This window comes from Ictalurus furcatus, chromosome 13 (assembly GCF_023375685.1).
Source record: "Ictalurus furcatus strain D&B chromosome 13, Billie_1.0, whole genome shotgun sequence".
NCBI lineage: Eukaryota > Metazoa > Chordata > Actinopteri > Siluriformes > Ictaluridae > Ictalurus > Ictalurus furcatus.
Window position 1 is genome coordinate 14575391 of NC_071267.1, and position 23961 is coordinate 14599351.

A 23961-nucleotide genomic window follows, 5' to 3' on the forward strand; every position below is an offset into this window, starting at 1 on the left:
GGCAGAAGAGACGGGCGGAGGAGAAGGGCAGAAGAGACGGGCGGAGGAGAAGGGCAGAAGAGACGGGCGGAGGAGAAGGACAGGAGAAGGGCGGAGGAGAAGGACAGGAGAAGGGCGGAGGAGAAGGACAGGAGAAGGGCGGAGGAGAAGGACAGAAGAGACGGGCGGAGGAGAAGGACAGAAGAGACGGGCGGAGGAGAAGGACAGAAGAGACGGGCGGAGGAGAAGGACAGAAGAGACGGGCGGAGGAGAAGGACAGAAGAGAAGGGCGGAGGAGAAGGACAGAAGAGAAGGGCGGAGGAGAAGGACAGAAGAGAAGGGCGGAGGAGAAGGACAGAAGAGACGGGCGGAGGAGAAGGACAGAAGAGACGGGCGGAGGAGAAGGACAGAAGAGACGGGCGGAGGAGAAGGACAGAAGAGACGGGCGGAGGAGAAGGACAGAAGAGAAGGCATCTGTGTCTCTAACACACAGTTCACACTTTCTCAACACAGATGTATGGAGCGTATTAATGAGCTAATAATAATACATTTTCTGTAGTATTTTGAAATTACTATTCCTGCAGAGTGTGTGTGTATGTGTTTGTGTGTGTTGAATATGGGAGAACAAGGCTCACATACTGGAGTGCATTAGACCACTGTACCCAAATCTGAGGACAAACAGCACTGCTGGCAGTTTTATAAAACCTGAACACATCATTCCCCTTGCCTTTCATCTGTGTGACATTTCAGAAATGACGCTACACTAGCATACACACACGCACACACACACACGCACGCACACACACAGACTGAAGCAATGAAACATAATGCACTCTACTTGCAGTATCTTAATTTAATCTGCACTAAGTGCACACCCACACAGTGAACATGCGCCAACAGTCTATCTTTGTGCATCGCTTTAATCTAATCCCCATTCAGGTCACAACTCTGCCTAACACACATCAGACCGTACAGCATGGGACAGCATTAGACCATGATGAACTTCAAACAGGAACGATTTTGCTTTTGATTGTTTCCATTTCGGTAATTAAGAGGGACTCTTGAACCTGAGAGCAAAAGCCTTGATATCGCAATTTCTCACACACACACACACACACACAAATACACACACAAATACACACACAAATACACACACAAATACACACACACACAAAGGAACTACAAGTTTTAATCAAGTGGTTTGAACTCCATCTTGTGGCTGCACCGGTGCACATGCTTGATTACGAGACGTGGTGAGGATGCTGGGTAATGGACTTGGGCTGTTCTGTGTGATTGAGGAGGAGGAGAGAGAGGAAATAGGGTAGGAAAGCGGTAAGCAGGAACAAGCCTCCTTGCATCATGTACACCTGCACACCCCACTGCTAGTTCCATTAGCTGTAGTAAAAGCTTTTAAGATTGCACTCTGGGCTGTGACGTTTGGGGCAGGAACAAGAGTGTGTGTGTGTGTGTGTGTGTGTGTGTGTGTGTGTGTGTGTGTGTGTGTGTGTGTGTGTGTGTGTTAGTGATACTCACAGGTTACATTGGTCTCCTTTAATCCCCTTGGTGGTGCAGAAACACTTCCCAGTCAGCACTTGGCACACATTGGCATGGCCATTACACTTACAGGCTGGAGAACAGAGTATGAGAGAGAGAGAGAGAGAGAGAGAGAGAGAGAGAGAGAGAGAGAGAGAGAGAGAGAGAGAGAGAGAGAACAGAGTATGAGAGAGAGAGAGAAAACAGTATGAGAGAGAGAGAAAACAGAGTATGAGAGAGAGAAAACAATATGAGAGAGCAAAAGAGCGAAAACAGAGTATGAGAGAGACAGAAAACAGTATGAGAGTGACAGAGAGAGAGAGTGACAATGACAGACAGACAGAGAGAGAGAGAGAGACAATGATGGAGACAGAGCAACAGTGGCAGAGAGAGCAAACAATGAGAGAGAGAGAGAAAGAGAGAGATGTGTTTAGATGACGAGCACATAGCACCTCAGCAATTAAACTAATTAGACCTGCAGAAAGCTGCCTTTTAGCAAGTGAAAGCTTAACAGCAGAAAGTGAGTCACCAATCGACTTCAACAGTAAAAACTTTCTGTAGAAAGATCTAACGCTGTGAGACATAATTATGCATTACTGCCAATAAGCGTAATTAGTGAGAAGACAAACTGACAGTTGAGAACAGTATCCGCCAATCTCCCAGTACCACAACAGTCTAGAAACGTGTCAGAGGCAAAGTGGGGTGTTTTATACGACCTGCAGCAGAAGCAGCACAGAGTCAGTGTGAGGAAGAGGAGCTGTGTTTCTCTGGGTAAAGACACGACGAATGAGGATCTGCCTCTACACCACATTAACAGTTCTCTGCGCACTTGCAGACGTGGAGAAGAAGAAAAGGCAGGCTTGTAGAATGTGATGTTTTATGTAACAGCACATCAACAGCTATCAGTGTATTTGTCTGAATCTGGACTGGGGAACACGATGGACATTTGGAAACTGGGTGTTTTAAAAGATTTTTGTATTTCTGCCTCTCTGGATCACTACAACTCTTTTCTAACAAAACGTGGAGAAGAGAAATTAAATTCTCTCTTTGAAAAAATGTCAATGACAATTTGAACCATTTTATCTAAAATCCATTTCTGCCTGTTCTACACCTGTGGCCTGGCATTTTTGACCCGATCTGCCCACGGCGTACTTCAAATTCACCTATTATTGTTGCTTAGGCATCAATTTTCTCAAAGCACGTCGTGCTATAAAACCGAGTGTCTTAAAATGTATATTATATATATATAAATATAAATATATAAATATATATATATATATATATATATATATATATATATATATATATATATATATATATATACATACACACACACACACACACACACACACACACAGTATCTCACAAAAGTGAGTACACCCCTCACGTTTTTGTAAATATTTGATTATATCTTTTCATGTGACAGCACTGAAGAAATGACACTTTGCTACAATGTAAACTAGTGAGTGTACAGCTTGTATAACAGTGTAAATTTGCTGTCCCCTCAAAATAACTCAACACACAGCCATTAATGTCTAAACCGCTGGCAAGAAAAGTGAGTACACCCCTAAGTGAAAATGTCCAAATTGGGCCCAAAGTGTCAATATTTTGTGTGTCCACCATTATTTTCAGCACTGCCTTAACCCTCTTGGGCATGGAGTTCACCAGAGCTTCACAGGTTGCCAATGGAGTCCTCTTCCACTCCTCCATGACGACATCACGGAGCTGGTGGATGTTAGAGACCTTGTGCTCCTCCACCTTCTGTTTGAGGATGCCCCACAGATGCTCAATAGGGTTTAGGTCTGGAGACATTCTTGGCCAGTCCATCACCTTCACCCTCAGCTTCTTTAGCAAGGCAGTGGTCGTCTTGGAGGTGTGTTTGGGATCGTTATCATGCTGGAATACTGCCCTGCGGCCCAGTCTCCGAATGGAGGGGATCATGCTCTGCTTCAGTATGTCACAGTACATGTTGGCATTCATGGTTCCCTCAATGAACTGTAGCTCCCCAGTGCCGGCAGCACTCATGCAGCCCCAGACCATGACATTCCCACCACCATGCTTGACTGTAGGCAAGACACACTTGTCTTTGTACTCCTCACCTGGTTGCTGCAACAGACGCTTGACACCATCTGAACCAAATAAGTCTATCTTGGTCTCATCAGACCACAGGACATGGTTCCAGTAATTCATGTCCTTAGTCTGCTTGTCTTCAGCAAACTGTTTGCGGGCTTTCTTGTGCATCATCTTTAGAAGAGGCTTCCTTCTGGGACGACAGACATGCAGATCAATTTGATGCAGTGTGCGGCGTATGGTCTGAGCACTGACAGGCTGACCCCCCACCCCTTCAACCTCTGCAGCAATGCTGGCATCACTTGTACGTCTATTTCCCAAAGACAACCTCTGGATATGACGCTGAGCATGTGCACTCAACTTCTTTGGTCAGCCATGGCGAGGCCTGTTCTGAGTGGAACCTGTCCTGTTAAACCGCTGTATGGTCTTGGCCACCGTGCTGCAGCTCAGTGTCAGGGTCTTGTCAATCTTCTTATAGCCTAGGCCATCTTTATGTAGAGCAACAATTCCTTTTTTCAGATCCTCAGAGAGTTTTTTGCCATGAGGTGTCATGTTGAACTTCCAGTGACCAGTATGAGGGAGTGTGAGAGCGATGACACCAAATTTAACACTCCTGCTCCCCATTCACACCTGAGACCTTGTAACACTAACAAGTCACATGACACCGAGGAGGGAAAATGGCTAATTGGGCCCAATTTGGACATTTTCACTTAGGGGTGTACTCACTTTTGTTGCCAGCGGTTTAGACATTAATGGCTGTGTGTTGAGTTATTTTGAGGGGACACCCCTACCTTAGATGTTAGGAACGGCAAGGATCTCGGATCTTCGTTGAACTACTCGAACTAATTCGAGCACCGAGTAAATTGTATTTGTTCACCTCTCCAGTCAGCTCCAGCAGTACAAACTGCCTGTATCTAATTGTCATGCAATTACTGTAACAGCACAGCTTTAGCTGAATACCTAGAACATTTCTGAACAGCAAGAGGTGTTGTGCACAAATGCTGACTGACTCAGAACAAAACAACCTCTGAGAGGAGACCTGGTTCACTGCTGGGCCAGAGAGCTGTGTTTAAAATGAACAGCGCCAGAGGCTACACGCCACCTCTCACCTCTACCACACAATGTGCTACTTCACTTACAAAGCCTGCTGGGGTCTCAAACACGTGTATATATGTGCATTCACGTGGGAGAGCTTCTGCTTTTTCCATTACAGCGGGAGCACGCAAAACCTTTCCTCCCACGTCTAAATGCGCCGGCTCCTGTATGACCTTAACACAAATCATGCTCCATGTGCTTTTAGCCAGTCTACTATGTGTACTGTTTACGGCCTCAGCTGCTGAGACGGACAGTGCTTCTTGTAGTCGGAATCCCTCACTGACCTTGACACTTCCCTCCGTTGGTGGGGTCTCCGTGATAACCAGGCATGCAGGTTTCGCAGTGTGGGCCGGTGGTGAGGTTACGACACTGCTCACACACGCTCCCGTTCACACAAGTGCTGTGGCCGTTACACTGGCAGGCTGGAAGAACGAAGGGAAAAGGAGAAATTAAACTCCCTGCCCGCATCTGTAAACAAACACTCAAGACTCTTCCACTGTATTTATTTCGCCACACTGTAGCGAGGTGCTGAGTAGGGATGGGCGATATGGACTTAAAACTATAATCACGATATTTTCTGCTATTTATTGCGATAACGATATCAGTGATATAAATTTAGTACAGTGCACCACTGTTTTTGGCTCCAAGTGACAGGTGCATGTAGTCTTGAGAGCCTCAGAAACACAAACATTGATCTAAAAGTAAAACTGATTCTGTAACCGAACCAGTTCCAGATTGTAGAGGTACCTCCTTGTTTAGTGATAAACTCCTCCTCAGCGTCCGCTGTACTAGTTTCCGCTCTGCACGTGAGCTGCGAAGGGTTGCACACCGTCGCACACAGAAACATGTAATCAACTAGGCTTTATCGTTATCATCGCGGGAAGACTCATTCTTATCGTGGGGAGAATTTCTACCGGTATATCGCATACGATAAGATATCGCCCATCCCTAGTGCTGAGCATACAAAGAAAAACTTGATAACGGAGTGTGTTCTCACCAGGGCACTGGATAAAGGCCCACTCGTAGCCTCTTTCCTTGGGACAGAGAGTCGTATCCAGCAGCATGTCCTGGCTGTGTTTGGGCAGGTTCTTCATAGGGCCACGGTACGAGCCCTCCACACACTGCCCTTTGCCTGTGTTAGTCGGATCTCCACACCAACCACAGTCGGGCTGCTCCAGACACTGTCCGCACGTCCGAAAACCAGAGCAGTTCTGAGCTAGAAAACAAAAGGTAAAGGGGATTAAACAGTTTAAATTAACAACAAATAATAAGAAGTAAAATAGTGTAATATTAAAAAAAAATATATATATATATACACACACACACACACACATACACAGTATCTCACAAATGTGAGTACACCCCTCACGTTTTTGTAAATATTTGATTATATCTTTTAATGTGACAACACTGAAGAAATGACACTTTGCTGCAATGTAAAGTAGTGAGTGTACAGCTTGTATAACAGTGTAAATTTGCTGTCCCCTCAAAATAACTCAACACACAGCCATTAATGTCTAAACCGCTGGCAACAAAAGTGAGTACACCCCTAAGTGAAAATGTCCAAATTGGGCCCAAAGTGTCAATATTTTGTGTGGTCACCATTATTTTCCAGCACTGCCTTAACCCTCTTGGGCATGGAGTTCACCAGAGCTTCACAGGTTGCCACTGGAGTCCTCTTCCACTCCTCCATGATGACATCACGGAGCTGGTGGATGTTAGAGACCTTGTGCTCCTCCACCTTCTGTTTGAGGATGCCCCACAGATGCTCAATAGGGTTTAGGTCTGGAGACATTCTTGGCCAGTCCATCACCTTCACCCTCAGCTTCTTTAGCAAGGCAGTGGTCGTCTTGGAGGTGTGTTTGGGGTCGTTATCATGCTGGAATACTGCCCTGCGGCCCAGTCTCCGAAGGGAGGGGATCATGCTCTGCTTCAGTATGTCACAGTACATGTTGGCATTCATGGTTCCCTCAATGAACTGTAGCTCCCCAGTGCCGGCAGCACTCATGCAGCCCCAGACCATGACATTCCCACCACCATGCTTGACTGTAGGCAAGACACACTTGTCTTTGTACTCCTCACCTGGTTGCTGCAACAGACGCTTGACACCATCTGAACCAAATAAGTCTATCTTGGTCTCATCAGACCACAGGACATGGTTCCAGTAATCCATGTCCTTAGTCTGCTTGTCTTCAGCAAACTGTTTGCGGGCTTTCTTGTGCATCATCTTTAGAAGAGGCTTCCTTCTGGGACGACAGCCATGCAGATCAATTTGATGCAGTGTGCGGCGTATGGTCTGAGCCCTGACAGGCTGACCCCCCACCCCTTCAACCTCTGCAGCAATGCTGGCAGCACTCGTACGTCTATTTCCCAAAGACAACCTCTGGATATGACGCTGAGCACGTGCACTCAACTTCTTTGGTCGACCATGGCGAGGCCTGTTCTGAGTGGAATCTGTCCTGTTAAACCGCTGTATGGTCTTGGCTACCATGCTGCAGTTCAGTGTCAGGGTCTTGGCAATCTTCTTATAGCCTAGGCCATCTTTATGTAGAGCAACAATTCTTTTTTTCAGATCCTCAGAGAGTTCTTTGCCATGAGGTGTCATGTTGAACTTCCAGTGACCAGTATGAGGGAGTGTGAGAGCGATGACAACAAATTTAACACGCCTGCTCCCCATTCACACCTGAGACCTTGTAACACTAAGTCACATGACACCGAGGAGGGAAAATGGCTAATTGGGCCCAATTTGGACATTTTCACTTAGGGGTGTACTCACTTTTGTTGCCAGCGGTTTAGACATTAATGGCTGTGTGTTGAGTTATTTTGAGGGGACAGCAAATTTACACTGTTATACAAGCTGTACACTCACTAGTTTACATTGTAGCAAAGTGTCATTTCTTCAGTGTTGTCACATGAAAAGATATAATCAAATATTTACAAAAACGTGAGGGGTGTACTCACTTTTGTGAGATACTGTATATATGTGTGCGTATGTGTGTGTGTGTGTGTGTAATGCACATATCTTATTTTGGACACATTGCCTAGCTCTATAAATACTTTTTGAAATGGCAGCATTGAGAAATTACATTTTTTAATTAGCAAGGCAACAGCGAGGCTCACATTAATAACACTACACTGCTATACTGCACATTATAAAATATAATTACATCTAATGACTAGCGATGAGAACATTTCCAAAATCAATTGTTTTCATATCATGTGTTTTATTCATCACATGCCCACAGCTAATCACATTCACAGAAATCACTGCTTCTCATCATGTAACGCAGCAGCCACATCCAACGTGCAGTCCGTGCTCACTAGAGGAGTCCCATGAGTCCCTCCAGCTGATTCCTGACCCAAAACCGGGGGGGCGGGGGGATAGACGGAGTTCCAGTTTACACTGGCTATATTTTTTTAAGGAAATGAAGAGGGCGTGTATCTTTTACTCACTCGACAGCCTGTGAGAGAGAGTTCTGTATATAAGCGTAGCGGGGATATTCTGCGTGTGGTAGCACAATGTTGGTTTCCGTGATTGGCCACAACACCTACAGGCTGCTGCCAATGGAAACGCTTATATATCCACGCACGTCCTCACGGGACCAATCAGACATTAACAGTCTTTATCATCTCCAAGCAGAGATTCATCTCAACGAACAGTGTTTGTTTTGTGCCACACACAATTCATGAATTAAAAAAAATAAAAACCTCTCCAACTAGAGTCCCCCCAGTGTCTCTCTGCCATTCCCACCACTGCCTAAAGCCAAGTGCGGACTACAGCTAACTCATACAGCTGAGAGAGACAAAGACAGGACATGAAGAAAGATATGCAGGGGACCAAACCATCTGGCAATGAACAAGAACTAAAGGAAAGACGCTTTTCCACACAGAGCTGAAGACTGAATGGACACGTGGCTTTGTTTCTGTCCTTCAGCTGGACAAAAGGGTTCGTCCTCGTCCTCGTCCTCATTGTTCAATGCCACAGTTTCACCTACCTGCTCTTTAATGCCTGTGCTGACAGATTTAATGCTTATATCTACCACAAATACCATCATCTCACACACACACACACACACACACACACACACACACTGATACTTTTGAGCTACTTGCTAAACCCCTTGAATTAAAGCTGAAAGTCTACACTTCAATCTCATCTTGATTGAACTGCTTCATTTCAAATCCACTGTGGTGGTGTACAGAGGCAAAATCCCCAAAACGTGTCACTGTCCAAATACTTATGGACCCGATTGTTCAAAGAGGAAAATATCTTGCAGATTAAATATGCTTGTCTGAAGGATATTTTGCTCTTGTTCATAAAACATCAAAGCAAAATCAAATAACTGTGATAGTACTTTTAGGAAAGAGACTGAAATTCAGCAGGAGTATGAACAGTACACATGATGGTTTTTCAGAGACACACACTGCAGAGATATCCAGTTTCATGCATCTGCGCAAGCCTCAGCGCAGGGAAATGCTTTGTTTTCTCTCCATAGAACAAGTGACACACAGAAATAAATATATATATATAAAAAACAGAGCAGTGACACGGGTGTGCCGTGAGATGAGCTGTGATAAGTAACTGTCGCTCTGCAAGATGGAGAAATACATTTTTGATATTTCCCCTAGTCAGAGATTTACAGACCTCACACCACCCACTTCTGCTTGAGAGATTTTAATTCTTTTTCCATCAGAGTGAGCAGTTCGATTCAGTGAGTGAAACGCACACACATGTCATTTTGTTTGCAATGAAATTCTCTCTCTGGCAATCAGAAATATGAGACACTGACAGTTCCACTGGAGCTTTTCTTGACAACAGAGAGTTTTCAATATCTCCCAAAATCTTAACACCTACAATAATTTTCCAGTGTCAGATGGAAACTGGATCATTTTTTTGTCCTACATTATAACTGAAGATCCTAGCATTAATGTAGTTCAGAATGCAATTAAAAATTACTACATCAGCTCCTGCGAGCAGAAACAGAAACCTGCCTCAGGGACACTGCGAGAGTTCGAATCCTGATCATGCCGCAGCCTCCTGTGGCCGAGAGCCGAGAGAGCAATATTGACCATGCTTTCTGGCATGCTCTCTCTCCCCGTCAATCACGGTGACACTAGATAATCTTGGGCATGAGCAGCAGATTGAAAAGATGCAGCCGGTCGGCTTACGTGTCTTGGAGGAAGCACGTGAGCTTTCACACATCCCGGTTGGTAACAGTCATATAGGGGATAAGGGGAGAGATGGCGGAAGGGTGGAAACTGGCAACTAAACAAAATAATTAGAGATGCGCCGATACTGAATTTCTCAATAACCGATTATTCAGAGTGATATCGGCCGATTGCAATAACCGATACCGACAGTTCTGCCTTTTAAACCTTCTTTTAAATGAATAACAATTAATTCCAAAATTCTGAAAGAAATGTAAATAAAAACTTTATTCTCTCCATTTTTTCGGCAAGTTGTTTCACAGTAACTGGTCTCATAAACAGAAAACACGTTACTCTATTAACACATGAACTACATTCTCAAGATTAAAGTAAGATTTCTTAACTTACTGAATGTTATTAATTCATAATAACAGAATTAATTGACTGAACTATAAAAAAAAAACCTCCCTTTAGTCTCACATTCACTCACCACAAACACAAGCATTTCTACTTCATCATTTACATCAAACTGGTAATATATAATATCAACTTTTTTATATATTAACATTATCTGCATATGAAATACACTACTCCACAAATATATTTTGTGCAATAAAGACTTTTTTGTCAACTCATCTTTGTTTAAATCTTTCAACAGTGTACTGGCGCTTTAATTCAGCGCGACAACAAAAAAAATTGGACTCGACAGCAAAACTCCCGCTTCACTGCCGCAGCATCCGGTGTAAAATTTTAGCGGTGCGGAGCTTACAGAGCTTACACACAGCACGAAATCGATGTGTTTTCCTGCCCTCTTTTGATTGACAGGATATAATCTTCCCTGATCATCGGATGTTTCCAAACTATCAGCCGATAGTAATAAAAAAATTGCCTTTAAATAATACTTTTTTTTATTTTTATAAACATAATAGCTAGACCTGGATATGTATACTATCCTTCCAAACATCCTTTATAAGCAGTACTGCTAAAGCTAGCTTCTTTCTTGATTTCTGTGCTTGCTCCTAAATCACCTACCGTCTGCCAGGAGGGAAAGACAGATGTTTAAATCAGAGAAATTGCCAGGTAGTCCTGCTAATGGGATAAAAGAGGAGCTCTTGTTGGAGACAGAGCATTCTGATGCAGATTATAGGTGTTTTTCTTTACAATGTTAATCCCACTGACAAACTATATTGTCGGTTACAGAAACACACACAGAGGTGCAATTCTAAACCAAGCAATAACTTCAGTGAATAAATGTGTCTCCGCCTACAGCTCCAGAAGCACTTGGAAGTGTTGTGTACTACGCTTCATTTTCTACTACTCTTACTACTAAAGTGCACTTCAGTTACTTCCTGAATTCTTCTTCATATAATATATATTATATATATATATATATATTGAGAACAAACGATACTTTGCTGCCAAAGTACAGCAGATTTGTAAAACAGGATCAGGACTACAAAATAAGAGAAAACAGGGATTACAAGACTAGCATGATATACTGTACATCATTAACTTCTGAGCATCTTAAGGCCTCTAGTATAAAGTGACAGCTGCAAGTTGAGGTCCACTGCAGATACTTGGAATCCATCAGTGACTCCTGATTGCATCTTCAATCCCAGTTGTGATGTCTCTCCTATGCAAATCATCACAGCTTCATCTCTAAAACATTTACACCAGCTCTCAATTCAGACGCCATCAAACACTCAAAAAAAAACAGCATCCGCAGACTGCCAACTCCCTTGCTCTCGCACGAAATCACAATCTCATTTCCATCTCTTTATACCCTCTATGTCCTTTCTGTACCGGCCTGTACTACACACACACACACACACACTAAAACACTTACTGATACCCCCTGAAATCAATCAATCAATCACAACAGCCCAATCATATATATTCCAACATCCCAACCAATTTCATAAACCCTTTATGTGCTATATGCATCAGGCGAGAGGGGAGACTTACCCACACAGTCTCCAGTCTGCCATTCCAGACACTGGCCATAGGGGAAGGAGATGACATAGGCATTGGAGTCCACGCAGCGCTTGGTGCTGCCACACCACATACACTCTGTGGCCTGGCTGGTGCAGTTCTCACAGGTCACATGCAGCGAGCAGGGTGTCTTACACGGACGTGCATTCCGGCTCTCTGTGGAAACAAAACAAGACCCGTATATCTCAGCTCATGAAGTAGTCTAGGAGCAACGGCTGTACTAGGTTCGAACACTGTCAAATGTGCTTTCTCCCTTAAGCAAAGTAATCACAAAGAGGAAATGATCGAAATTTTTAGCAGGAACATTTCGGATTTGTTTTTAAGCTTAGGCACGTCCCTCCAGGATTTTGCGAGGTTGTGATCGAGGAAATCAAGGAAACTCCAAAATATGTTTTTCAAAATGACCGGTTTGGGCCAAGACGTGTCATGTGATATCATCACAATGCGCCATGTGACATCATCCGAGTGCACATTCAGCCAAAGCCCTCTTTGATTCGCGTGCGTCGAACATGAATACAGCTAAAAAGTCCCATTTACCAACGAACACCGCGAAAGGCCGTGAAAATTTTGTGAGAGTGCAAAAAAGCACAAAAATATAGGGTTCCGCAAAAATCAAGCATTCTTGGCAGCAACGATCACAAAAAAAACCTCTGCGAAATCCTATATGGACTGTTATGGACTCAAATCTGCAAGGACACTTTCTACATGACCAATAACACCAGTTTCCGGCTTTGTATTGGATATACAATACAAACTCTTGATGTTTTTCCATTATTTTGCATTTTGTAGGCCAACCCACAAACGCAGTATCTGCTACTGTACAGGACAAATCCCAAACAGGTTCATTATACAGAATATGCTCACTAACCAGAGATAACATAATGCTGATCTGGAATCCATGTAGAGCGCAGTTTACTTAATATAAAAAATACTATAGTTTTTCCCCCCATAAATATTAAAATAACACATGCCATCAATGACATGCATTTATTCAGACCAATTTTCATAAAACAAACAACAAGCGTTTAGGAAAACCTGATCAGGCAGTTAGGCAAATAAAAACAGTACAAGGTTTATAAAATATTTGTCTGTGACAGATCTATCAATTTGTTCCTTTATCAATTTCTAAAAAAAAAAAAAAAAAAAAAAAAAAAAAAACAATTCACTCCTCCTCCAAACAGAAGAAACCCCAGAAGCCTGAACGCAGCCGGAAAAAGATGAATATGGTGACCAGAGCCTCACCGACTGCTTTCTCACAGATGAGGCCGTCTGTGTTGGCGTTGCAGGGATTTGCCCTGAGCCCCGAGACCTGCGCTCTCTCCAGGTAGGCACAGAAGCCTGAGTCATTGGGCTCTCCAGGCAGCCACTGCAAAGAAGTGTTCGTGAAGGGAGAGTTGTCCTCCCAGCCCCAGTAGGACACGTTAATCTTCCTTAGGCCCACCCAGGGGAACAGCTTCTGCAGAAATGAAAACACATTAAGGTTTAGGGACACTGTATGACCTCACATGATACAGAAAGAGAGACATTCCTCTCTCTTATGGGCACGCACACATATATACACACACACACATAGACACACGTTTGTTTTTACTTATCCTGGTTCTTTGAATAACTACAAAGCACACACACCTTCTCCTGTTGCTGGTACTTCTGCAGTTCTCCAAGAACAAAATCGACTTGCTTGGCAGTAGAAAGAGAGGCGATGATGCCACCCAGGTTCTTGCAGTAGTGCCGGGCGTTGTCGTAGCTCTCTCGGCTTGAGTTAATGCGCAGGCAGGCCTCGCCCACTTGGCTCCACCCTTCTCCACACAACTTGGCTGCAAACAGCCACAAAGAGAGATACAGGTGAGGACAGAATCAGACCAACTTCAGCACACAGTACATTTCAGCTACTATCAAAAAGCATGAGCAATAAAATAAACAGTGCAGTACACCAACATATGTAGGGACTGCATCATTTTACCATCTACTAAGAGCATACTGAAATGTCTAAAATAAATAACTGCTACTTTCCAAGATTCCCTTAAATGAAGCACACAAGCATCACTATAGATGCCTCACTGAGGAAATCAAAGAATCGGAGTGCAAACTCAAGCAGCTCTAAACACAAAGCGCATCATCACTTGCTACCCAAAGCTATTCCACAAAAGCAGCAACAGAAGTGAAGTTGAGCGAGCTGTTAGTCAGCAGAGACTCAGTTTTCATCAAAAGATCTCTCATCAAAAGCTCTTGACCCATGCGTGTGAGATATGCTCATGAGCATAGTAGTATAAGTAGTAGTAGCAGCAGCAGCAGAACCTTAGCGGTTCTACAAAGCGCTTTTCTCATTCACCCACTCACACACCAATGGTACCTGCAATGCAAGGCTTGCCATCGGGACCCTTAGGCCAACTTAGGACCCTTTTCAGTGTCTTGCCCAAGGACACTTCGGCATGTGGAGTCACGTGGGCCGGGAATCAAACCGCCAACCCTACGATTAGTGGACAACCCGCTCTACCACCGGAGCCACAGCCACCCTAGTAGCTGTAGCAGTAGTAACAGCAGCAGTAGCTAGCTAAGGTATTTATGATTTGTCCACGGCTGAATAATAACAATAACTTTATAATAGAGATGCACCGATACTAAATTTCTCAGCAGATACCGATAATCGATTATTCAGAGTAATATCAGCCGATCCCGATAACCGATAGCTCTGCCTTTTATACCTTCTGTTAAATTAATAATAAATAATTCCACAATTCTGAAGGAAATGCAAATAAAAACTTTATTCTCTCCATTTCAACAAGTTGTTTCACAGTAACTGGTCTCATAAACAGAAAACACATTACTCTATTAACATTAACACATGAACTCAATTCTGAAGATTAAAGTAAGATTTCTTAACTTACTGAATGTTATTAATTACACCAAACTGGTAATACACAGGCCTAATATAATTTTTTTTTTTGATGATATTAACTCTAACATTAAATGGATAAAATACACTACTCTACAAATATATTTTTCTGTGCAATATATACTACTTTTTTGTCAACTCATCTTCATTTAAATCTTTCAACAGCGTACTGGCACTTTAATTCAGCGTGAGCAGCGTGCGAGTAGGGGGGAGGGGTTGGGGTGGGTTAGACTCAACACCGCTTCACTTCTGCTCACTTCCGGTGTAAAATTTTAGCGGTGCGGAGATCACAGAGATTACAAACTGCAATTTTGTCATCACTCCACACAAGAGACATCCTCTTTACACACAGCACGAAATCGATGTGTTTTCCCCGCCGTCTTTTGATTGACAGGATATAATCTTCGCTGATCATCGGATGCTTTTAAACTATCGGCTGATAGCGTGAAAAATTGCCTTTATCATACGATACCGATTACTGGCCGATACATCGGTGCATCTCTACTTTATACTGAACAATAATAATGATCATAATGGCAGCTCAGCACACATCATGCCAGTTCTCTCTAGTTACACTGGCCTCTCTCATAAGTGTCTTGGTGTTGAGTTCTAGATGTATTGAAGTTTATTTAAGGGTTTGACAAATGGTCAAAAAAAATGGACAAATGGGTCAGAAAAACATGAACTGAATTACAGGAATCTATAAGCTAGGCGTTCTACATCATAGAAGCTTTGAGAGGAATAATAGCAAACAATATTAAATAGATGAAACAACACTCTCAGTTTAAGTGCAAGAATGTCCTGAATGTTCTGGCTACCAACTATCTTTGGCCACAAATAATATAAACGAGCTTTCGGTTGAATGATTGATGATGAAGCTGAATATTTCTCATCGTTTTTGTTCTTGCATGCTGGTTATTGATGACTCATTCAAACAGTGACGGCACATCCCTGGGAAATGCTCCACTATGTGAATGCACAGCAACCAATCAATAAGCCATAAAAAAGAACAACCCTTTTTAGTGCATATCCATGTTTGGAATAGTGAAAAGCATCTGTGCGTGAAATAAAAGCTGTGTTCTGTTTGCTACAGTGCTGTTCATTGCCATATGAAGGAAGAAAGTAGGATGCTGTCATCAAAGAATGTGGCCATCCATTCAGAACGGAATAGACCTCAATAATAACGGTTTTGATAGATTAAACCCTAGACAGACCAGAACTACAATAAAAGGTGACTTTTATATTTTTATAGTGGAATAAAGCCTTTATGTATGTTTGCTTGCGTAATTTAACTAAGACTAGACTTTGTTTCTTGACAAAATGATGGATAGTTAAAGGTGTACAGGTCCGGATACAGACACAGATTTGACTAAAGCTTTCAGTAAATGTACATTAAGCAAATGTGTGTGTGTGTGTGTGTGTGTGTGTGTGTGTGTGTGTGTAAATCTACATAATTATTGTAATTACAACATCCACAATTAAACATGCATGTATCCATCCATTTTCCACACCGCTTATCCTACACAGGGTCATGGGGAAGCCTGGGGCCTATCCCAGGGGACTCGGGGCACACCCTGGGCAAAGTGCCAACCCATCACAGGGCACGATCGCACACACATTCACACACACATTCACACACTACAGACTATTTGGAAATGACAATCAGTCTACAACACATGTCTTTGGATTGGGGGAGGAAAACGGAGTGCCCTGAAGAAACCCCCGAAGGACGGGGAGAACATGCAAACTCTGCACACACAGGCCGGCGGCAGGATTCGAAACCCCAACCTCGGAGGTGCGAGGCAACAGTGCCCCCCACAAATTTTTTTTTTTAAACTCTGGTGCTTCTGTGAAATTTATTCTGAAGTGATAATCAGATTACCCGCATTTCTACATACAAGCTTGGACGTACCAGCCTATACACAATCTCATTAGAGGTTACTGTACTATAAACATACATGTAACTGTAGAATATATCCAAAAAAAAAAAAAAGCCGGTGCCGTTTCTAGAGATCCAGATCCTTTCTGCCTCTGGATGGAGCTCAAATCTTCTCTAATTCCAGACTGCTGGGACTACGGCTGCTCCTAAGGCCATACAGACTTCATATAAATCCATAATGAACTTTTTCACACTAACTGTTGTTACCCAGATGAGGATGGGTTCCCTTCTGAGTCGGGTTCCTCCCATTTTTCTTCCTCTTAAAACATCTTAGGGAGTTTTTCCTTGCCACCGTCGCCACTCAGTGGCTTGCTCAGTTGGGATAAATTCACACCTTTAATATCTGTATACCATGTTGATATTTCTGTAAAGCTGCTTTGAGACAATGTCTATTGTAAAAAGCGCTATACAAATAAAATTGAATTGAATTGAAGTTTCTAATTCAAAAAAGTTTCCAGCAATTGGCTAAGGGTGGAAGACAATGAAAATAAAAATGTGATATTCTATTAGCTAGATTCTGAGACCTAATACAATCTAATCCACCATCCAACAAATCAATGTTCTTGAACTACATTGAACTAAAATGCCAACATGTGAGGACTGACCCTCTTAAACTTGCACATCTTACCAGGGAGCGCATGACACTCATGTTGCTGGTGATCCCACTGGCAGTTAAGGTTTAAGGTGCAGCTCTTGCAGTTGGCCAGCTTGCTGCAGATCTGCTCATTTCTGATGGAGCAGTTGGTGAAGTTTCTCACACTCTGCAATAGCAGAAAACAAGAACACAGCGCTGTGAAAAAGTATTTTCTTCTAATATTTCTTACTCTCTCTCTCTCATAATAAATAGTTTCAGATCTTCAAATGAAATTTTATTCATTTATTTATTTTATTGAACCAGACAAAGTTATCCAAGACCTATCACCAATGTGAAAAACTAATTGCCCCCCTAAACTCTGGGACTAGGACTTGCTCCTATACTTTGGATTGTTGTCTTGCTGCATAAATCCAGTTGCAGACCAGACATTCTCCTTTAGGATTTTCTGGTAGAGCACAGAATTCGTTTCCCTCAATTACTGCAAATTTCCCAGACCCTGAAGCAGCAAAGCATCCCCACACCATCACACTTCCACCACCATGCTTGACTGTAGGTATGATGTTCTTTTCGTGGAATTCTGTGTTTGGTTTACACAAGATGTAACAGGACTCCTGTCTTCCAAACAGTTCCATTTTCAACTCTTCATTCCACAGAACATTCTCCCAAAAGGTTTGAGGATCATCAAGGTGTGTTTTGGCAAAATTCAGTCGAGCCTTAATGTTCTTCTGGGTTAGCAGTGGTTTTCACCTCGCCACTCTTTCATGGATGCCATTTTTGCCCAGAGTCGTTCTGATAGTGGAGTCATGAACAGTGACCTTTCTTGATGCAAGAGAGGTCTGTAGGTCCTTTGATATTATCCTGGGGTCTTTTGTGACTTCCTGGATGAGTAGTTGCTGTGCTCTTGATTTTGGCCACTACTGTGCCGAGTTTTTCCATTTGGAGATAATGGCTCTCACTGTGGAGTTTCTCCTTTGGAGTCCCAGAGTCTTTGAAATAGCTTTGCAACCCTTCCCAGACTGATGTATTTCAACCACCTTGCAGTTTCATAGATTTGGGGAATGAGTAACTACGGGGGCAAATACATTTTCACACAAGCCTAGCTGGTATTGGATAACTTTTGTGCTTCAATAAATAACATTTAAACTGTATTTTGCACTTACTCATGTTGCCTTTGTTTTATCTTAGATTTTGTTTTAATTTATGAAACAATTTAGTATAAGATATACACAAAAACAGAAGAAATCAGGACTGCAGATTCATAAAAAATTAATATTAGACACCCATACGAATGGTCTTGACCTGCAGTATCACAGTGTAAGGTATGGAGGAACAGAGTGGCTCTCTTGCTCCCTCTACAAGACTACTTACTGCAGTGCAATTGCTGAGGGCTGAGATGCATTTCTTGTCATCACACCACTGACAGCCATTAGTGTTTGCACTACAACTGGTGCAGTCAGAGAAGCGGTGACATCTCTCATCCATGGTTGCTAAAGAAACAGACGAGATGAGACAAGGTCAGAATAAGAAAGAGGAATAACAGCACTACAAAGCGAGAGAAGCCAAAGAACATGCATTTAAAAGCGACTCATGTCTAACTCCCTGTCTGTGTGCATTAATGTTGAGAAAGAAAGTCAGGCAACCTCGAATTACTTCAGAAAGGAACGGTTCTGCAGGAAAAGTTCTGCGGGAGCTTCTTAACACCTTAGAAGTTGAAATGAGGTAAGAAAGAAACAATAAGCACATCAAACACCTGTCTCGCATTTCCATTTACGCCCAGTCAATAGCCTTCAAACTGCTGGCCTTATATTAAGCATCAAAGCAGACTCTGCTCACATCCGTCACCCTCAACACACAGTGCTTTATTCTACAATTAAGAGAAGACAATCACCACATAACCTTCTTTCACTAGAGAAAAAGAAAAACAAAAAGACTCCCAGATTCCCTTCTGGTGTGTCTCTGCTCCAAGACAGAGTGCGTACTGGTCTCTCTCACAGAAAACCCATTTCAAGAGGTTTGAATTTCAGATCAAACAATTATCAGGGCTTAGCACCAGCACTACACAGCCTGAGGGCAAACACATGGGCATTATGCACTGCATGTGTGCACGCATTTTTGTTTAGCTAAAGGCATGGCGAGGTTTTTTTGATGACTTCCCAATAGCTGCTCATGATCAAAGAGGGATGGCGGAGAGCTGTGCTCTCTCCCTCTCATTACAACAGCTAAAGTTAGTTTGTGTGTGTGTGTGTGTGTGTGTGTTTCAGCTCAGAACACCATACACAGGTCATCAGGTGAGATGGAGAGCTATTCAACTTCGTCAGCAACTAGCAGTTCAAATGGGGAAATGATGTGGACTGAGAGTGACCCGTTACATGTTACATGAATAAAAAAAAAAAGCAATGCTTATTCTTTTCTTTTCATCGTCAGAATCAAGTCCACATAGTAGTCGGGTTTTACTGCCACAGCAAACATACTGTTTCAATCTTGTTGTTGCTGATAAAGTGAAGGAGTTCTGTCAGACAATATATAAGCTGGAACTGAGAGTCACCAATATTGATTTTTCCTCTTTCCCAAAACTAAAGGAACCGTGTGAAATTTGTGTCTCACACATTCAATCTATATTTGCTGAAGATGACTATATATTTGCTATATATGACGTAAGGGATAATCCATAGCTACTGTAGGTGTACACTACACCATTTTAACGCACGATGTGGAGGTGAAGAAACACGGTTGCCTACGCGGAGTGCATTAAAATCGTGTAACATACACATAGCCGTGGATTATCCCACTTACACGATGATCACTTGCCAGCATTGACGAGCTAAAGCAGTCATTGATATTTGCAGTGCAAAATTTGAAAAGGATACAAAAAAAAAATAACGGTTACTTTTTGTTATTTTATATTCAGGTCGTTAGAGCTAGAATTCTGCCTGCTCTAAATCGTACACAGATAAAGCAGTGAGATACAATTACGTTCATTTGAATGAATTATAATAAATAGCTATGAGAAAAGAGTGAAAGAGAGAGAGAACGCACATATGAATTAACCGAGTCTGTGCTGCGTCTCTACTAATAATGAAGCTGTGAGTTTAACTACTCTATGCAGCTGTAACTATGTTACTATGGTTACAACTGTTTATGGGCAGCGCATTAATTTAGAACGGTGATTAAACGGACTGGAACTACCTGTGCATTATACGGTTTGAATGCTAATTCAGCCAATCAGAATCGAGTATCCAGACAGACCATGGTATAAAGGGAAATAATCAGCGATGGAGATGCGTGATCCCCGAACACCCCGAAGTTGATTATTTTTTAATAACGGCACGTAGGAAATGTTTTATATTCCTGTTATACACTACGTTACTGAAAAATAACACGTTCTATCTTTTCATCCATTTATAGTTACTTTCAATGCTATGGAACATCCATGCAACGAGTTAGTTCCTGTTGTCACTTATTATTATGGCAATTATAAACAGTCGCTCTCTCACCAGCCTCACTTTATTTTTCTCACTTGAAGTTAAGAAGCTTATAATGTTACACAGAATCTGCAACGTTTCTGTCCTGAAATATTTCCGTTACAAAATGCTGACACTGGAGACTCCATATGGAAAGCTTCACCATATCAATGATTATACATGAATCTTTATTAAATACACTTTGTTATATACTAATTATTAGTCTTTATTATGTGAGCACCGTATTACGCATTAAACTGAAAACATTAGCATATACCTCTGATCTGCCTTGTAGTCAGTGCCAACATTAAAGCCATACTGTGACAGAAAATGAATCAACATCTTCTGACCAATCAGATTCATGACTACAACAGGGCTATGGTATAAACAGCAGTAGTATTAATCAGCAGGCAGTCACACAACCCCTAAAACCTGAAGTCTGTGTTGCTGATTGAATAGGTGTGGATATATAGAAGTTTGTCTCAGGAGAGAAGCTGCAGCAGCACATACCAGGCTTGGCAGGGCAGAAGGTTGCAAGTGTGCTTGTGGAAAAATTGGGCTCCCAGGAGAGACAGCGGTTCTGTCTCCAAACACAGCGCACCCCTGGACCTGCAGCCTCACATCGCACCTGCCCCACAAACGCCTCACAGCTGGGTGGCCTGTAGATCAGCACATCATTCAGCAGCACACTGGAGAATCCACCAAACACATACATAGACCTGCAGAGGGATGGAGCGTGAGAGAGAGGGAGTGAGTGTGTAGTATGTTTTATGTATTTAAAAAATAATAAAAATTTTTTTTTAAAACCAGACCTGTTGCGATGGAAATAGTTTAGCTTTACTTTAATACAATCTAAAATGTTAAAATATTTTTTCCAAATTGCACCCCTTTGTGACCTACACATTGTCACTTAGCTACTAACCCATTACTGGTGACAGCAGTGTGGCCAAAACGATTAACATCTCTGTGCAGGTTTGGTCTGGGGAGGACCTTCCACTCATCACACGCTGTGGAAAATGAGAAAACAATTAGCCTGCCAAATGCTTACTAGTAAATTATCATCACAGGCATGATGATATTAACCCTCACAACCCTAAACTATTTTTAAGCATATTTCTCTGGTATGACAACCACTTGGAACAACAACTGTATGCCCAATTATTCTCCCACAGGATCTTCTGCTGAACATCTCACATGGCTACCTGAATAGATCCAACTTTCATTAACAAATAACAATTTAGTCACTATCCTTTTAAATAAATCATCATTTTACACATACAATTGTTGTGATTTCAACATGGGCATCATTATTTTTATTTTTTTTTATGGTTAGTAGAGTTGCTTTGGTCTGGAAATTGAAAATGTCTATTATTTTAGTTCTCTCCAATCTTAGCTACGATTCTACCTTCTCACAGGTGAAAATATCCAAAATATCTCTCTCGTAGCTATGTATTAAACTATACTATAAACTATATTCATTAAACTATATTGTTAAACATTATACATTAAAAAATATACTGTATATAAACATTTCTTTTAAGCCCAAACCTCAAGTTGTAATGTGTGTCATTTTGTACGTTACTCTACATACAGTTTTTTCCAGGAATGGGAGAAACACTGGGATGTGTGCATCACAACACAAGGAGAGTACTTTCAAGGGGATTAATCGTGAAATGCTGTAAGTTTTATAACGCGTGTTTTATTTTTTTAAACAATTCTGGGAATCGTACATTTTATTAAATAAATAAATAAATAAGGTCAAAACTCAATCATCAGTATACTTACAAAAACTATTTTTAAGCAAAAGTAATGAAAAACTATCTCAGAGAAACTGGAGCAAAAATGTAGACAACTTGCTTAGATTGTGTTCTAAAGATTAAACGAATAGAGAAAACAGACATGGAAATAGATAGTTCATACCAATATCATAGGCCAGGAAGTCAGCAGAGAAGCACTTAGCACCATTGCTTAGTGACGTATCATTATGAGTGTTTCCTCCAAAGATGAGCAGAGTTCCTCCCAGCAGCACTGACGAGTGGAGGTAGCGTGGGTAACTGCTCTCCTTCAGAATAGTCCTAAACACAACAGGCAAAAACTCCTCAGGATACAGTGATGCTAAAAACACTAAGAAGTTCTGTATGTGTGTGTAGTCTTTCCTTAAAGCTGGAGTCGATTGTTAAAGTGGACATTTAGATTCATGTAAACTTCACTGTGATAAACTGCAAGTAGGGATGCACCGAAATTTTGGCCACCGAAAATTTCCGGTTTTTGGCCGAAAGAGAAAAAAGGCCGAAAATATACGCTGCCACGCCCTGCTCCTCAGTGCTCGGTGCTCAGATTTCACTCTCGATCTAGCTGACCGTTATCGTTTAACATTATAGATATATAGATAATGATATATAGATTGATAATGATATATAGATATATGAATGATAGACATTATAGATAATGATATATAGATCCACGATTTAAAGAACACTACTTTGATGCGGAGAAAAAGAGAGTGCATGGGAAATGACAGGTAGAGCTGGAGGTGATGAATGCAGCTGCTGAAGGATTGACGTGCAGCACAAAGTGTGCCAGAGAAACGGGTGCGTATCAGTGATGAGGCGCAAACTCCTTCACTTTCTGACGTTTGACGAGATTCTACAGGAAAGCGCCCCGATCCACAGCAGTGCCACAACAAGCACAGCTACGCTTTCCATTGCTTGCGCAGAATGCACTCAGGTATTTATCTGCCCCAAGCACCAGCACAGAGAGGGAGAGACTATTCAGAGCAGCGTCTCATGCTCTTGATGAGAAGAGGAAACATCTCTTCTGCCACAAAGCTGAGCAACTTTTGCTCTTGAAGAGAAACCTGCCACTTTTGCTTGGATAGAAAGCAGTCTAATTTGCAATGTTTATAGCAATTACATTAAAATTCGTGTAGCCCTGCAAAACTTTGCTCTTGACTTGAGGCTACATCTGTTGTTTACAAATTGTTTTAGTTCTATTGCTGCTGTTTTGCACAACAATCTTTAATTAATGTGGACATATGTTTACATAAACAGAACAGAGACATAGTTCATTACTTGACTGCTGATTTGCAAAATAGTTTTCTAGAACTTTACATTATCCATCCATCCATCCATCCATCCATCTTCTATACCGCTTTATCCTTTTCAGGGTCACGGGGAACCTGGAGCCTATCCCAGGGAGCATGGGGCACAAGGCGGGGTACACCCTGGACAGGGTGCCAATCCATCACAGGGCA

General features: G+C 42.1%; 1 protein-coding gene across 1 annotated transcript in view; it reads right to left on the reverse strand.

The window, feature by feature from the left end:
- Positions 1 to 23961, reverse strand: part of atrnl1b (attractin-like 1b) — a 129041-nt gene that overhangs the window by 69092 nt on the left and 35988 nt on the right. The window contains exons 10-20 of the mRNA XM_053640575.1: positions 22629 to 22783; positions 21631 to 21715; positions 21219 to 21427; positions 18616 to 18734; positions 17281 to 17413; positions 13447 to 13634; positions 13060 to 13273; positions 11791 to 11973; positions 5675 to 5893; positions 4962 to 5099; positions 1513 to 1606 (exon numbers count right to left, since the gene is read on the reverse strand). Of these exons, the coding sequence (XP_053496550.1) occupies positions 1513 to 1606; positions 4962 to 5099; positions 5675 to 5893; positions 11791 to 11973; positions 13060 to 13273; positions 13447 to 13634; positions 17281 to 17413; positions 18616 to 18734; positions 21219 to 21427; positions 21631 to 21715; positions 22629 to 22783 (1737 nt within the window). The remainder of the gene's footprint in view (positions 1 to 1512; positions 1607 to 4961; positions 5100 to 5674; positions 5894 to 11790; positions 11974 to 13059; positions 13274 to 13446; positions 13635 to 17280; positions 17414 to 18615; positions 18735 to 21218; positions 21428 to 21630; positions 21716 to 22628; positions 22784 to 23961) is intronic.